This window comes from Verruconis gallopava (genome assembly GCF_000836295.1).
Source record: "Verruconis gallopava strain CBS 43764 unplaced genomic scaffold supercont1.44, whole genome shotgun sequence".
Lineage (NCBI taxonomy): Eukaryota > Fungi > Ascomycota > Dothideomycetes > Venturiales > Sympoventuriaceae > Verruconis > Verruconis gallopava.
The window spans coordinates 36,750-52,676 of NW_015622180.1; the positions used below are offsets into that span (position 1 = coordinate 36,750).

The 15,927-nt window shown below is 47.1% G+C and overlaps 5 protein-coding genes across 6 annotated transcripts; 2 read left to right on the top strand and 3 right to left on the bottom strand.

Moving 5' to 3' along the window:
- The first annotated feature begins 231 nt into the window (after positions 1–231).
- Positions 232–2,944, top strand: PV09_08631 (uncharacterized protein). The gene is made up of 5 exons (XM_016362555.1): positions 232–594; positions 647–1,645; positions 1,701–1,778; positions 1,832–2,075; positions 2,122–2,944. The coding sequence occupies exons 1-5, from the start codon at positions 491–493 to the stop codon at positions 2,764–2,766; spliced, it is 2,070 nt and encodes a 689-aa protein (XP_016209568.1). The 5' UTR covers positions 232–490; the 3' UTR covers positions 2,767–2,944.
- On the bottom strand, positions 2,912–5,010 carry PV09_08632 (uncharacterized protein; the record flags this gene model as incomplete). The annotated part of the gene is made up of 3 exons (XM_016362556.1): positions 2,912–3,932; positions 3,984–4,855; positions 4,912–5,010. The coding sequence occupies 3 exons, from the start codon at positions 5,008–5,010 to the stop codon at positions 2,912–2,914; spliced, it is 1,992 nt and encodes a 663-aa protein (XP_016209569.1).
- A 326-nt stretch (positions 5,011–5,336) lies between these two features.
- On the top strand, positions 5,337–7,715 carry PV09_08633 (uncharacterized protein). The gene is made up of 4 exons (XM_016362557.1): positions 5,337–5,910; positions 5,965–6,107; positions 6,156–6,832; positions 6,883–7,715. The coding sequence occupies exons 1-4, from the start codon at positions 5,664–5,666 to the stop codon at positions 7,352–7,354; spliced, it is 1,539 nt and encodes a 512-aa protein (XP_016209570.1). The 5' UTR covers positions 5,337–5,663; the 3' UTR covers positions 7,355–7,715.
- A 2,792-nt stretch (positions 7,716–10,507) lies between these two features.
- On the bottom strand, positions 10,508–13,032 carry PV09_08634 (uncharacterized protein). The gene has a single exon (XM_016362558.1). The coding sequence runs from the start codon at positions 12,436–12,438 to the stop codon at positions 10,900–10,902; it is 1,539 nt and encodes a 512-aa protein (XP_016209571.1). The 5' UTR covers positions 12,439–13,032; the 3' UTR covers positions 10,508–10,899.
- On the bottom strand, positions 13,027–15,730 carry PV09_08635. Of its 2 annotated transcripts, XM_016362559.1 has the most exons (8): positions 15,397–15,730; positions 15,237–15,331; positions 15,159–15,168; positions 14,768–15,050; positions 14,585–14,706; positions 14,031–14,437; positions 13,740–13,950; positions 13,027–13,683 (listed from the first exon to the last, which is right to left on the bottom strand). In XM_016362559.1, the coding sequence occupies exons 1-8, from the start codon at positions 15,573–15,575 to the stop codon at positions 13,254–13,256; spliced, it is 1,737 nt and encodes a 578-aa protein (XP_016209572.1). In that variant the 5' UTR covers positions 15,576–15,730; the 3' UTR covers positions 13,027–13,253. The 2 variants fall into 2 exon arrangements, with proteins under 2 accessions (XP_016209572.1, XP_016209573.1); XM_016362560.1 differs by having other exon boundaries at positions 14,768–15,168.
- Positions 15,731–15,927: the final 197 nt, after the last annotated feature.

Consider the following 15,927-nt stretch of genomic DNA (forward strand, 5'->3'; position numbering starts at 1 on the left):
TGTATATGATGTGAGCTATAAGCTATACTCATTTAGCTCTACATTTTTTAAAGCTTAAATAGCTAATTAAAATCAACTATTTGATTAATTACGTAACAGTGGCATGATTGTAGAACCTTGGAGTAACTCATGCATATATCGCATATCATGTGATCAATCACGTGAACGAACTGATGCATATAAATAACATATCTTCTTTTACACTGATAAGTGATAATAAGTATAAATCATATTATGTCATTTTAACACCAGTCATTGCTTCTTTTTTGTCTATTTGAACGCTATATATTCGCAATTACGAGCACTGCCTAGCTTAGGCTAGCGGACAGTGCGACAGATTGTCAGTGGCGCAAGTTGCGGAGTCTACACCCAACATCTCTTCCGAACCGAAATTATCTGTAACTCCTAGCCCAAGTAAAAAGCAACAAACTCAATGTTCCAAAGGGTAATTTACGCTAGTTTAGTATCTCCCTTCAGATGAGTGGATTATATGGCGCCATCTCCTGATGCAATTGAATCCCCTACTCTGCGTCTTCCTACCCATCGAAGGCGAGACAAGGTTGCTCCTGAGAAGAGGAAACGAGTAGTTACAGCGTACTTAACCCCTAATATTGCTATTATTCTGACATTTTAACCATGTTTATAGATGCAATAGTTGCAATTTGCGGCGCATTAAGTGCTCCGGAGAGAAACCTTGCTATCATTGTCGGAAAGCTGATCGGGATTGCACGTACCCAGTCATAGAGGACAAAATATCTGTCAGCCGTGCTGAGTTCATTGGTCTTAAAGCAAGATGCGCTGAACTACAACGCCTGCTTGGCGAAATGACACCTATCGCCAGCAGAGAAGGATTCTCTGAGCTCGCTAGTCCGCAAGGCTCTATTAGTATCGCACGTGCGAATACTTTTGCTGGCACCCAGTATTCGCCCAACGAAGGCCGTGTTCTTCAGGATCCAGATGGAACGGTACGTTATTTAGGGGAATCATCTGGTGCAGTATTTCTCGACTATCTCAAGGAGTTCATGGCAACAATCTCCCCATTAGCATTCAACGATTCATGGACTGGGCTTCAGAATCCGGAAACAGCATTCATTAAATCTCTGGGTCGATATCAGACACACGATTCAAGGCCGTTACTTGTCCCTGATGTCGATCCTCTTTGGTTTCCATCCAGAACAGAGGCATCCATCATGCTGGCTGAGTTCAGATACTTGGCGCAAGATGGCACTGGGGACTTCCCGTGTGGTGGAATATACTTTTGGGCTGATTGGGATAAAGTCCTGCAAAATACTCGAGCCGAAACTGGGAACGACATCTCTTCCGACTTAGCAATTCTGAATGCCGCATTCGCTCTCGCTTCGCAATGTCGAAGAACTACCAATCTAGACGAAAATTCATCTCATGGAGATCCATACTTTGCGAGAGCACGATCGCTGCTTAAAAATCCCCTGGACTACATCACGGTCAGTGACGTTGCATCTCTTGGGCTTCTTGCATTCTACCTCATGGAAAGAAACCGAAGAGACTCAGCATATATTTATGTCAGCATTGCAGTACATATTCTCATCATGCATGGCGTCCACCGTGGTTGGATGGTAGATGAACTAGGAAAGAGGATATTTTGGACAATATATATTCTCGAACGGTACGTCCAAGAGGATGAATTGCAGTCAAGGCTCGTTGCCAATCTCTATCTATAGTCGATTAAGTATCCTCATGGGCCGACCTCCGTTAATTTCGGACTTAGCTATCAAACTGAGACCTCCTGAGAATACACGGTGAGCTCATATGGCGTATCTCAATGAGCTCATTCAGAGACTGACGTCTTCAGTCAATTTCCTCCACCTGCCGGCTTGAGCGCACATATCGAGCTTTCACGAATCTCGAATTATATTGTCTGCAACGTCTACCAGATCGCTTCACAAGCCCCTGGTGAGGAGCTGTCCATCTTCGTGGACAATGCCTTACAAATGCTGACAAACTGGTCGCAAAACCTTCCACCTGAACTCAAGACAAGCGAGAATGGCCTCACTGATGACAAATCTTGCTGTGAGCTCCATATGACATACAATCAGGTGAGCGAACTCAAACATGGTAACACTTAGCTCTAATTGGTCTCAGCTCATCATCCTCACTATACGTCCAATATATTTTGTCGCGGTTAAAAAGGCTGTTGCTGATCGTTTCATAAATGGAAGATTTGATATCCAATCTCATCCATATCTCTCCAAAATTTTGGAGTGCAGCTCAGCGGCCAAACGAAATCTAGCTTTGGGCCGAGTTCTATCAAGACTTGATCGATTCCATCATCTGATGCACATAAGTCTTCATAACATCTTCAATGCTGCAGTCATACTTCAGCTGGGTCAGCTCTTGTTCGAGTCGGAAGACGCATCCGATGCATCTGGCATATCATTTGCCATTGCTGCGTTTGAAAATGAGGCAAATAATGGCAACATGTACGCAGCAGATTGCGCGAAAGTCCTGCTCGATCTCAACCTCCTTGTGCAGAAGCTTGGAAGCCAGAATATATTTTCTGGCCAGCAAATATCGACTCCAGTTCATACTGACCTTCTTCAGAACCAGACAAGTCCTCACATTGACGTATATCCCATCGATGAACGCTCAACTCAAAGAGTGAGGTGGCATACAGATAACGCAGGGCAGAGCGCATCATTACCATCCACCGTCCGCGAACAAGATCCTATGTATCGCGAACTTACCACATGGCTCAGCGTTGATGACTTGCAGCTATATCACATATGAGCCGCATCAAGCGCAATGCAGCGCTCTAGATGCCAACTCTTAGCATTTCTTAGCATTTCTTCACTTCAAATACAACGTTGACCTCATCTTATCATGTATGGCGCTATATCTATTTATTAACGTGATATATTAGCTCTAGATCTTTTCATATCAATTTCGACCTGACAAGTGCACCTCCAATCATAGATCCCGGCCAGCTAAACCATGCTTTACTCGTACATTCTCCAGTCCGATAGTCAACGGCTTCGGGGAACAATCCGTCCCACTGCATCGCACCCTTGATTCTACGCCATGCATCCTGCTCTTTTTCAGAAGAATTTGTGAGTTGAGCATAAACGAATTCTTGAAAATAGCCAAGGGGCCATGGTCCAGGAGTGTGAACACTTCCAAGACCACCAAACGGTTCACCGACAAAATATCCCTTCTCATTATTTTGAGAAAGTCCAAACTCCATTGTGTTTTTCCAAAGCTGATATTCTTCCTCCGTATGCACGAAGTTCCAAGCCGGTGCGAAGAGAGTTGGAATATCGTTGGCATCGTGGTAGAGAGTTGCTTTATCCACTCCATTCGTCAAGTACGCAAATAGCGACCTGCCAGTCTGGTTATTTGTTGTTTGGAAATGGTGTATGGTCAAGCGGCGGATGTCCTGCGCAACTTCATTCAAGTCCAACCTACTGCTTATTGATTTCAGACCAATCGTATCCAGTAGCCGATGCAGCCGTGAAAAAGTGTGCCAAAGTAGGACGTGGCTTGAGAAGTGAAACGGAAACTCCACAGCATCGTCTCCAGGTGTTTCATCTGTAGGAAACAGACCTGTGCTCGGGTCGCGTTTAGATTTGAGCAGCGTTATGATATCTGACAAGGTCTTCTCCATGCAAATATCTTTCGCAAACGTGGCCTCTTCTGGGAATGCATCGTAGAAATCACAAAGCTCAAGCAACGGATAACACTGTTGGTCAAGCTGAAAGACAGGTCCATCCTTGGGTCGACCTGTAATCAAATAGGACCGATGCCAGAAGATGTGAGGACGTTGAGCGCGGCGAAAAACCCAATTTAGGTGACCTTTTACAGTCCGATGGATCATTGTTTGATATCTCTTCGCAGTGACCGCATCCATAAGCCGACCAGCATTCTGATGGATGTCCAGTGAGAACCTGATCTGCCAGCTACATTTCTGTGAGCCATATGTAAGTAATAGATCGTTCACCAACACTTACTAGTTATCTCGATTCCAACCAAGCGGCAGGGCAACATGGTCCGTTATTACAGCCACTTCGGTTTCAGAGACTGGAAATGTGCAATTTCCCAAGAAATAGTCTAAGTTCCTTCTGATTATGAAAAGCGCGTCGCTTTCCAAGGGAGTCCAGCTTTGAGATGAAAGCGACGGTGGGATTTGCCTGTTGGGCACTGCCTCACGCCCTTCTCGAACGTTAACGTCTGGGTACAGATGAAAATTTGCAAGTATCGTCCGTGAAGAATTGGCAGGAACTTCAATCATACGTGAATAACTGATAGACACCGGTCTTCCGACGAAGGTTTCGTTCATGGGCTTAGCCATCTTCACAGCAGTGCCGTCGATCCAAAGACTTCCTTCCAAATGAGAGTTGAGGTGTTTGTTGACGATTGCGTAGCGATCTCCTTGGTCCAAGATTTGGAAATCATTCTCTAGAGGTGGTATTGGTATTGGCCCGCCTTCTGTCAATTGGCCGTAAGATGCGCGATTGATACTAATTCCCAGGTCCCATATGTAAGGAATTTGCATCGGTTCCGAGCTTGTTGATGAGATGATCGCATGTTGAATGACGCTGCCTGTCTCGTCTATTTTAAGTGTCATGGTGACAGTGACATGCTCGTGAAGATGATACTTGAATATCGCTGTGCTTATGTCACAGATTTCAATGGCTACCTGGTGCGAGTTTCTATCAAATCGAACCCCAAAGCCTGGTTTGCCTGACCGAATCATCTTCAGCATACGAGCTCGGTAAGCTCGTACGTACTGTGGCTCATAGAACCTGCTCCCATCGAATTGTTCGTATGGGGCAGCAACTATGATACCATGTTCAGGGTGAAATGTGCTCAGTTGCAACATCTAAACAGTGGTTAGTTCCCCAGTGCACTACTAAGGACATATCAAACATTACATACTCGCCCAAAAGGGTCAGCAGAAACATTGGTGCCATTCAAACCAATATCCAGTGTTTTCGAAGGTTTTTGCTTCGTGAAATCGAACTCCATTGGTTTCATTTTGTGGATTGTTGGATGTACGTATGATTCCACCCAGAGAGAAAGTTTTGATCCTTAGTTCTACGTTCAGACCTAGGTTGCTCTCTAGAGCTGCAATCCAGCCACAGAGCGCCATTTGTACTTCTTAGAACGAAAATATATTGCAACAGCCATCAATTGCATCTCCCTTTCAAGCAGCTTAAACCCAAAAAGGCAGGGAAGGGTGGAGGCATCGGGTACAGTACCCGGATCTATCCCACTTTTGGAATCGCGCGAGGGGTCACGATCACTTTTTCATAGTTTTTAGACACGAGATCTACTGAAACTTTCTGGGGTAGTGGAGGCTAGAAAATTGAGCGAACAGCTTCCCCATCGCATATGCATGATGCTTCCCAAGTTTTTTCTGGGGTAAAATTGATTGCTCGGGGCCGCTTTCCGTGCACTATACACCTTTTGGCCTGCCAGCCTCCAACGGTCCACACCACGGTGTCAACTGTTCGCGTAATTCACTCGCACGTCCAACTCGGTTAGGGTGCCGAAGACTCATCTCAAGGTTGTCAGCTTCCTCATACAATGTATAGCATAACGAAGTCTATAATAGTTTCCTTGTTCATCTTCATTTCCTTCGAACCAAATCTTCAGGACACCATCAAATCTTCATTTACTCGTGCAATATGACGGCTCATACTGCAGACTCTAGTTCTGTGGAAATCCGAATGGATAGCAGACACATGAAGGCACCCATTGCCATAGAGCTCAAGGATAATACTCCGACAGGGTTTGTTGGGAAGACGCCTGAGGAGAAGGCTCGAAACCGGGCCCTAAATTTGAAGCTGGATATCTTCCTCCTTCCCATGCTAGCTCTCCTATATCTTTTCAATGGCTTGGACCGTGGTAATGTAGGAAATGCTCAAACTCAAGGTAAATCCGAATCCTCATGTCACTCGGTACACAAGTGCTAAATTAGTTTCTTAGGATTTACAAAGGATATTGGCGCCAAGTCTAGCGACTTGAACCTTGCTACTTCGCTCTTCTTCATTACCTTCATTCTCTTCCAACCACCGTCTGCTGCCATCGGTAGATGGCTTGGAGCCAAGTATTGGATTCCATTCCTTATGGTAAGGCTAACGAGTTATCGTGCTAATTGCTATACTAAAGCATCTTAGTTCTGTTGGGGAATAATTACCGTCTGTCAAGCTTGGATCAAGGGACGCGGCGCTCTCATTGGAACCCGTCTGCTCATTGGTGTCTTCGAGGCTGGCTTTTACCCAACAGCAGTAGCGTACCTTTCGTTCTTCTACACTCGCTATGACCTCGCTGTTCGAATTGGTCTCTTCTACGGTCAATATGCGGTGGCTGGTGCATTCTCTGGCGCCATCGCATACGGTGTTTTCCAGATCAAGAACGCTCCTCTCCACACTTGGCAGTATCTGTTCATCATCGAAGGATCCATAACTGCCTTCTTCGCCATTATTGCCGTCTTCTGGTTGCCAATTGGCCCTGGTTCTGCATGGTTCTTGAACAAAGAAGAAAGAGCCTATGCTGCAGAGCGAATCAGAATCGACAATGAGATGTATGTCAAGCACACGTACAAGGAGAGTGGCATCGAGGGCGATCGTTTGACGAGGCGGGACGTGATTGAGACTGCCAAAGACTGGAAACTCTGGTTTGTCTTGTTCTTCAATATTTGCGCGAGTGTACCAAGTCAAGCTTTCTCTGTCTTCCTGCCACTTGTCGTTGAAGGACTAGGCTTCCAGTCTATCCGCGCAAATCTGATGTCCGTTCCTCCTTATATTTGCGGCGCTGTTGGACTCTACCTTTTCGCCTTCAGCTCTGACAGACGGTAAGTTAGCACTCTGACTAATTTTTGAAGCCTCGTCTAACGTCTACCAGGAATGAGCGTGGCTACCACATCTTTGCTGGCTTGCTCATCTGTCTCGTCGGCCTCATCGTCACGGTGACAGTTAGCTCAAGTGGCGGAAAGTATGCAGGTCTCTGCATCCTTACGTTCGGCAGCTACGTCTCCGCGCCGCTAACTGTTGCTTGGCTCAGCGGAAATACTCCGGAGCCTGGCATGCGCGCTCTTGTCCTCGGTGTCAATGGGTTTGGCAACTTTGCTGGTGTTATCGGTTCACAACTTTACCAATCAAAGTATGCTCCGGGTTACCGACTCCCCTTCTATGCTACTCTTGGATTCGTTGCCGCCGCACTTCTCGGATACTTATCGTACCGATTCACCTTAGCAGCCGTAAACCGGAATAGACGCGAGAAGCTGGCGCACATGACTAATGAGGAGATTGCATACGAACGAGTCAATGATACTCGATACTCGGACAAGAAGCTTACTTTCGTTTACGGGTTGTAAATTTAGCCTGAATATGTCCTAAATCTGGTACCCGTCAATTTTCAATCTGCTGTTGAAAGCCGTTTTGGTTTCTTAAGGCTGCTATGAGAGTATTGAACCAATGCCAATCTGGACATACTGTTACGAGCTGGAGAAAGCAAGTTAGCTAATGATCTACAAGTTGTATATACAGTTTCAATGCAGATCAGTCAATATCCCAGTTTAAGAGAGTTCTGCTGATAAGGGATGTGTTTAGTCTAGAAGCGTATTTATCGGGGTACACATGTTACGTCACCTAGCAATGCTAGCTTATTGGGTCTAGTGTAGCCTAATTTTGTGAGCAATCCTCATCTGCATAAGGTGACATTGCGTAAAAGACCAGCTGCGCAACTAATCCATCACTGCCCAAGCACCAGAAAAACCTTGGAGTGGCACCTGAGATATATAGCTTTCTAGTTTGGGAAAAATCTTTTTCCCGGCAATCATTGTGCAATCCACACTTCCGTCCTACTGTATGCTACCTCTGCCCGCAATCTCGTCATCATTCTCCACACAACTGACGACTATCTTACATGAAATCACGTTCCTGATTGACCCCAAGAAGACCATCCGCCTTTAACACAACCCCTTAGGGTAACGTGATCATGATACATAGTATAAGGCTCCTAATTCGACAAAAAAAAAATTAAAGATATGATTTCAACAGGATTAAAGTTCCCTTAACTTTCGACGTATTAAAGTTAGTAGAGATATTAACAGTACATTACTTGAGCCGGCACTTCAAGCCTTATCCAACGCTCAAATCTCTCAAGCCGGCTACCTCAGTACAATTGATTCCTTGTAGCAAGCTTTCATTGACATTTCCGCACTGAAATTCATTTTCTGTGCCAGATGGACTAACGACAGCAATGTCCTCCAGCGTGATATTGCTGCATACTCCTGGACTGCTGCAAACAATATAGCCACTGATAGGGTTATACTTCTTGCTTGTTGTGCCATGCACATTCATGATGTTGATGTTGCTGATGGTAAGGTTAGATGGATACTCGTTGCATAATGTAAGGTTGCTTTGGCCATAGCACTGCGTAATTTCCACAGCATAGTCGACATTTGTGATGGCTATGCCGTCGTAAGTAACATTGTTCACAAGGCCGCCACCTCCGCCACCTTGCAAATCTCCAGAAAGAGCAGTTGGTGCGCCAGGCCAGACTTTGATGCGAGCTCCATCTGAGGCATTTGACATGGCTATGTTTGTGACCTTTGACGGGTTAAGATTTCGGATGCTTGCGAGGTTTCTGGATCACTCACATAAATGTTCTCAACAATGTCGATCTCTCCCTTATATTGACCCAGTGACCCGACGCTGATGCCGTGACTGCCATTGCAATGCAAATTCTGCACAAGGATGTTTGTGCTATTTGGCTTGAAGCTGACGCAATCATCGCCGTTGTTGATGACGCTGTCTTGGATGACAATGTTTGAGCTGCGATAAGTGTCCCATCCGTCAGTGTTCTTTGCGGTGTTGTTGCTTGCGCTGTACCCGCTGATGGTTATGTTGGAAAACGCCACATTGGTGCTGTTTGCTACAAAGTTATAGTACTGTGGCGAATAGCGAAAGTTGAGGTTTGAGATTGAGCCTCCATGCAGGCCGATTGTGCCAAACAGGATCGGGCGGAGGATGTAGATGTCCTTTGCGTAAAGGTCATACCAGATTTGTCCGTTGCCGTCAAGCATGCCTCCCCCATAAACATTGACGTCTGTGCCGCCAAGTTGGAAGAATGTGGTTGCATTTTGGAACGTTTGATAGAACGCATTGGCCTGCCAATAATTGGTGTCATTCGTGAATTGAATGTAGGCTCGGATATCCAAGTCTATATGCTCGAGAAAGGTCAGGTTCAAGGCCGTGCCGATGACGTATGTCATTCCTTCAGGGAAAATAACATGTCCACCATGGTTGCATTCCGTGATCGCATCCAGGATATACTTTGAGTCATCAGTCTTGAAATCATTATGGCTTTTGACATAGCAGGTTTTCCCACGCGGAGGGGATGGAGGGAACGGTTCAAACGGTTTCTTTGGGCAGAACGATAGCGACGGCCGTGTGCCCTGTTGTTTTCCCGGAGATTTGGATATGGTGGACAAGTATTCCTCGTATGCCGACCAAGTGGCAACAGCCCCAGAAATCTGTAACAGCAGCAACAAGAAGTTCATTTTAACAAACAAAGGATGTCAAGCTTTCGCATAGAATTGGGAACGAAAGACAAGAGTAGCCTTTCACTTTTCACAACCCTATCACGCCTTTATATATACTGCCAGAATATCGGCACACAATAACATTGCGCGTCATATGAATAACATCTCGCCTTTTCTCCGCATAGAAAGTGATATTTTATTTCCACATCCACAGCAAAATGTGAAGCGGTTCATAATTTAATAACCGGGCCTGCGTTTAACTGGGGTAAGATCCTTGTAATCTCCAGAACAAAGTTAGTTTATCTGGGGTACGATTCGGTCATTGGTGGAATTATAAAAGTCACTCTGGGAAAACGTTTCACCGCTAATGGTGCTGCAGCCAGCACCTTCATTAGCTCACTATTAAATCGACTTCGGACCACCGAAAACTCCAATATTTACGGAGTACACAAGGACAAGCTCTGCCTGAGGAATAAGAACGTAGAACACATCTTTTGGATTCATCGGCCAGGACAACACCTTGACTTTTAGGCGGCATGAGCCCGGAATTGCTTCAGCTTACACGGCATGCAGCCCATTATTGCGTGGAGAGATTGTTGCCTCTTTTCATAAATGCCACCTAAATGGCAGCTGCTCTAGCCAGTAAGTGGTATGGAGGAAAAGGATCCCAACCAAACGATTGCAGGACATAAAGTTATGGATGTACTGGCTCCACCGATCTTGGGAATTTTGTTTTGGGTGCCGGGAGAGAGATGACTCGTATGTTTAAGTTTGCTGAGCAATGCCGACTCTTTGGCCAGAATAAAGAGTTGCTGCATGACCAAGTCCATGAGGAAGGCAACTGCGCTCACTATAACATCCTCGAAGGAATGATATGCTATTAGAACTAGGTTCTGAAAGAAAAGCTATGGCGATTGGGAAGGACAAAATGGTTAGAAGGTTGTGGGGTTATGGCATCAGGGAAGATAATCTGAGTGTCAATTAAAAGAAAAAAAAAGGAAAGACTTATATTAGATATGTAACGAAATTCTAAAAACTAGAAAGATATTTAAGAGAATTTTTTTTCGGTTTTTATTCATTTTCCACCAATTCCTTTTTTGGGATTTTTCATTTCTTTTTTCCCTTTTTTTTCCTAGATTTTTTTTTTTTTTTTAGAAAGAGATCAAATGGCTAATTTTTTTTCTGTTTCTTTTTTCACCTTTTTTTATATTCTTCCCCTTTGAAATGAATTGTAATTTTCAGAAATTTGACCTAAAAGAAAAAGAAAAGTGTGTCCGGTTTTTCTTTTCTTCTCTCTCTCTCTCTCCCCTTTTTTTTTCTCTTTTTTTTTTAAAAAAAAAAAGAAAATTAGTATGTCCTCCATCATATAAACCTTATTCTTCATCTTTGATGTCCTCCTCCACTACGTTAGTAGTAATGATTGTCTTGGTCGTAGTTACCCTTTCAAGTACCGAAATGAGCGTGTGACGGCGATTGTAAAAGGCAGCAAAGTGTTTCCGCCTCTTCTCTTCATCAATGTTGTGACCTGTAAGAAGGATCATTGTAAAGAATGACTCAATTATGCTGGGGGGAACATTGCAAAGAAGCTGACCCGTCAAGCTCCAGCGCATTGCGCTTGCCCCAATGACAAGACCGATGATCAGGATAACACCCGAAACAACCATCCACTCATGCGCACAAACCGCACCCACGGATGTAGAGAGACGATAGGCGATGCCTGGATTGCTTTGATCCTCTCCTTCCTTCGAGTTACTGATTCCGACGATGTTGAACATCTCCAAATCATCAGCTGCAACTTGATGGAATTGAAGGTCGGCATAGTCGCTGAGATTTGTGCTGACGTTACGCAGGACGAAGCCGTCGTTGAGTCCAACCAGACCAGCGTAGGTGCCGATGAGCAGCCACCAGTTCGAGTTGAAATGGAAAGCTGGCCCAACCGCGATCCACACAATGATGACCCAGCTAAGAATGACGATTCCAGCAAGGGTCCCGACAAGATCGGCATAGTAGTCGATGGCTCGTTGGATCTTGGTCTGCTTGGGAGGCGGAATGACCACCGGCTCGTTCTCGATTGTGTCTCCAGTAACTGCACGAAGCCGGCATTCCAGGGCAGTGTCGATGTTCCAAATCTCATCCAAACATTTGTTCATGTACTTGTTGTGCCGCTCTCGGATGTTGGCGATGAAGGCAAGCATAAAGACCATGAGCGCAGAAGTTGCCGAGTTGATGTAGAGCTGCCAGTTGTTGGACCAGTGACAGTAGGGACCGAAAGCCAGCCAAATCACAATGCATCCACAGAAGCCGAACACGGTGACGATGTGACCCAGAATGACAGAAATCGCAGTCGAAATCCGGCCGAGCCAATTTTCCTTGGGCAGATCCGAGCTGAAGGTTTCGCCGTCAAGTCTTTCGACCTCCACAGCCTCGTTCGGAACGAGCTGACCGTTGTCGAGGAGCAGCTGCAACATGCGTCGTTGACTACGAGCCCGCGATCGAAGACAGGCTGCGATAGTCACATGGTTGTTGTACGCGTTGAGCTGCTGGCGCATGAGGAAGGCGTCGAAGATCATGTTGATAATCGCCTGGGCGTCTGAGATGACGATCTTGTACGTCTGAGCCTGACCGAACTTGATCCCGAGAAAGGCCCACGCGAACAGGGCGGCGAGGATGCCAAAGTAAACAATCTGCGAGCCCGAAAGCTCGACGACCTTGTCGAGCCAACGGTCCATCCGCCTTGGCTTCTCGACCATTCTGTACGTGTTGGTGACCGGCGAAGAAACGACTGGACCTTTCTCAGGATCGTTGACGTCCTGGTCGACGACAATTTGAGAGGGAGCAACGCATCGAAATTCGTACCGCCGACCTGGAAGCCGCAGCGCACGAAGAACGTGCCCGAACATCTCAGAAATCATGGCGACGCAGTTCTCATAGCCGTTCCTGAACGAAGCCGTTTGGACGGATCACCAAAGGACGGTGGTGGAATTTGGCAAGCACGAGACCATCCAGCTTTGATCTCCAGACCTATGGCGGTCGTGTGGGCTCCAGGCGCTTTACAACAGACTTGAGCAGGCCTGTTGTTGAAGCGAAGAAAATAATGTTTGCCAGATTTGCTAGTAGGAGATGCACTCTCCTGTCACACGAACTGTTCGAAGTGTGGTTCAACGCTGTGAAGCGAGCAGGATCGGGGTGGCCGCGAAGTTGTGAGTTTGCTCGAGGAAAATTCGAAGTTTTCGAAGTACCCGGAACCAAAGGGCGGCGATGCGTATTAGTATGGAACAAATCCAGGTCGAAAATCACAGTGCTAAAAGCAAAGACTGTGTTTTTCTTAGGGCTAGGGTCTGCGCTAGCCAATAAATCCCTCATACAAACAAATACCGCCTCTGTTCCACTGCTGAGGCGCAGCGTCTTTGGGCAGCAAAATTTTCAGTTCCTGATGTCACGCAGATGTGGCGCGTAATTTGAGCAGCCATCTGCGTACTGGTTAACCTACTTTTGCAAAATCAATAGTTCAAAAAGTCTCATTTGTTTCGAGAAATGACTAAGAATACGATAATAAGAAGAAAAAAAATGCTAGACGAGTGTCTGAATTAGGCAAAGCTTGCTTTTTGAGCAGACTTCTCCATTGGTATCGTATTGATAAACCGCGCCAATTCATCGTTTAAAGCTTACATCCTGTGATTCACAGATACGCGCTGTCAAGATCGCGTTTGACCCACGTACCATGATTTTAAATGACGCTTCTTACAACAGCCTTAACGTAGTCGAGGGGTCCCTTCTTCTTCCTCTCTTCAGCCATCTCAGCGATGCTAGCTCTTCTAACCTCTTCAGAAGCGTCTGGCCCGCTGATTGCAACTTGCGTGTCCCGCATTCCGGTATAGATGTCGATGTCCTTGAGAGGGACCCATAATGGGCGGTCTGCAGGTCGCGCAAACCAACTGTAAACCTTCCAAATGAGGTACAGGAAAACGAGGAAGGGACCAGCCAGGTACAGCTCAAAGAATGTGGTTGGGTCCAAGTTCGGGCCGCCGATGGGATACAACGCGACGTAGAATTGCCCGACGAGGCCGAGGATGTTGATAAGCAAGCACAACCAGGAGCCCCAGACGCCGAACGCGGCACGGAACGGAAGCTCGTCCAATGAATGGCCGGCTGCTTTCCTGTACAAACGGGTCAGCGCAGGAAGAAAACGCGTAGGGTACGAAGTTGGACCTACCAAGCCGCGCGGAAACGAATGTGGGCAAGTGCGGTGGCACCGTAGATGAAGAGGATGGAAAGACCAGAAAGGGATAGAAGCCAGGTGAAAATGTCTCCACCGTTTGGTGCCAAGTTGACGTAGGCGAGAAGGCCAAAGAGAATTTGAATGACGACAACCACGAGGGGACGGCCTTTCTTATCAATGTAAGCCATGAACTTAGGACCCATACCTGTACATATTGTCAGCGCGAATGCACAGAAGAAATTTTAAAAGACTCGAGAAAGAAAGAACATGAGAGATTCGACGCACCGTTAGCGGCCAATGCTTGAATCGTACGAGTCGAACCGTAAGTGCAGGAGTTGGCCACGCTCATGACAGCGATCAAGATGACAGCATTGAAGATCGAAGGAAGGACTTTAATGCCCGCGAGTTGGATGGCAATGACAAACGGCGAGTGGCGAGATGAAGAACCCGGGCCGTTGTACAGCGGGCTGTCCGCTGGCACAATCAGACCGACAAGGAAGAGGTTGACAATGTAGAAGATGCCAATTCGCCAGACAACCTGCTTAGACGCTCTGGGGATTTCCTTTCTCGGATTGGCTGTCTCGGCAGCAGCCAAACCCGTAAGCTCAGTTCCAGTGTAGGCGAAAGAGGCAGTGACGAAGACAGTGCAGAAGCCATGGAAACCGTTGAGGAATCCGGACCATGGTGAATGCCTGCACAACAAAAATTAGCTCGTTGCCATGCTAGCGAAATGTACATTTGTGCATAGATAGAAAATGAATTTTTTTTTTTTTTTGAAAAACAAAAAAAAAAAAAAAAAAATAAGGGGGGAAGAAGAATCTGGGGCCGATAAGGCTTACCAATATCTGGCACCGATGTAGCCTCTGTTGTCGGTTGGAACACCGCCACAGTTAATGATGATACCCAGGATCATGAAGCCAATGCAGGCAATAATCTTCATGACGCTCAGCACGAACTCGACCTAACTCCCAGTTAGCTTATTCGCAAAGTGAAGAATTTCCACTGGGTCGTCCAAAACTTGCCTCGCCATAGCCTCTGACGCCGAAGACCTGAATGACAATCAAAGCGACCAGTAGGGGAGTAATCCAAGCGGCGTTGTTGATGCCTTCAGATCCAGGCCAGTAGTGGATAATGTTGCATGCGGCGGAAATCTCAAAAGGAAGAACGGTCAACCAACTGATGGCATACTGCCAACCGCAGGCAAAGCCCAAGGACGGATCGACGAAGCGGCAAATGTACATGGTGAAAGCACCGTTGACCGGGTACATGACAGCCAGTTCGGCAATAGCCTGCATCACGAGATAGCTGGGCAGAGTCGGTCAGTTTGAGCATGGTGAGAATCGTGGGGTGGGGGAACAGTGGAAGGAAGAGTGGACATGAAAACGACTAGAAATCGAGTTTGGGGATGCCTACATCATGATACCTAAGAGCACGTGTTAGCCGCCAAGTGCGACGAGTAGACGGTGAAGGGCCACAGGGTTGGCGACATACCGATTATGATGAAGCCGAGAAGCACAGAACCGGGACCGCCGGTCTGGAAAGCACTGCCGGAGTTCACGAACAGACCAGCACCGATTGCACCACCACTGCGCAAAAGAAAGACGGGTCAGCAGAGGAAGACGGGCGGGGACGGGCGGGCGCGGAGGCTCACATGGCAATCATCTGCATGTGGCGTCCCTTCAGGTCCTTGTGGAGCTTGTTCTCGCCATTGATGACAGTGTGGTCCTCGGGGTCATGCGTGTGGCCGCCGAGGGCACCCTTCTCGTAGACGGGCGTGGCAGGATCATGGTTCTCGCCGAGGTCGACGTTTTCCTTGTTCTTGAGACTCATCTTGGCGCGACGAGTCGAAGCTGAGAGAGAGAGGGAGGGACGGGGGAAGAAGGAAGAAGCAGAGGGGCGCGAAGGGATTGCGAAGGGGACGCACGAGGGAAGAAGAGAGGGAGAGCGACGCGACAGGGCGACCAGGTCGCGATTTTATCTCGAAGACCAGCGCCGGAGCGAGCGCAAGAAGCTGCGCCCGCACGCAGCAGAGATAGCCCGCCGCTGGGACCCCACCGGGCCTTGGGCGACGCGGGCGTCAAGCACCTCGAAGCACCTCCAAGCCTGCGACGCCACGCACTAGCGCCATGTAACTGCGGCAAATCAAAGATAAGGCACCCGCCCGCCGATTTGGGAGGGGGCG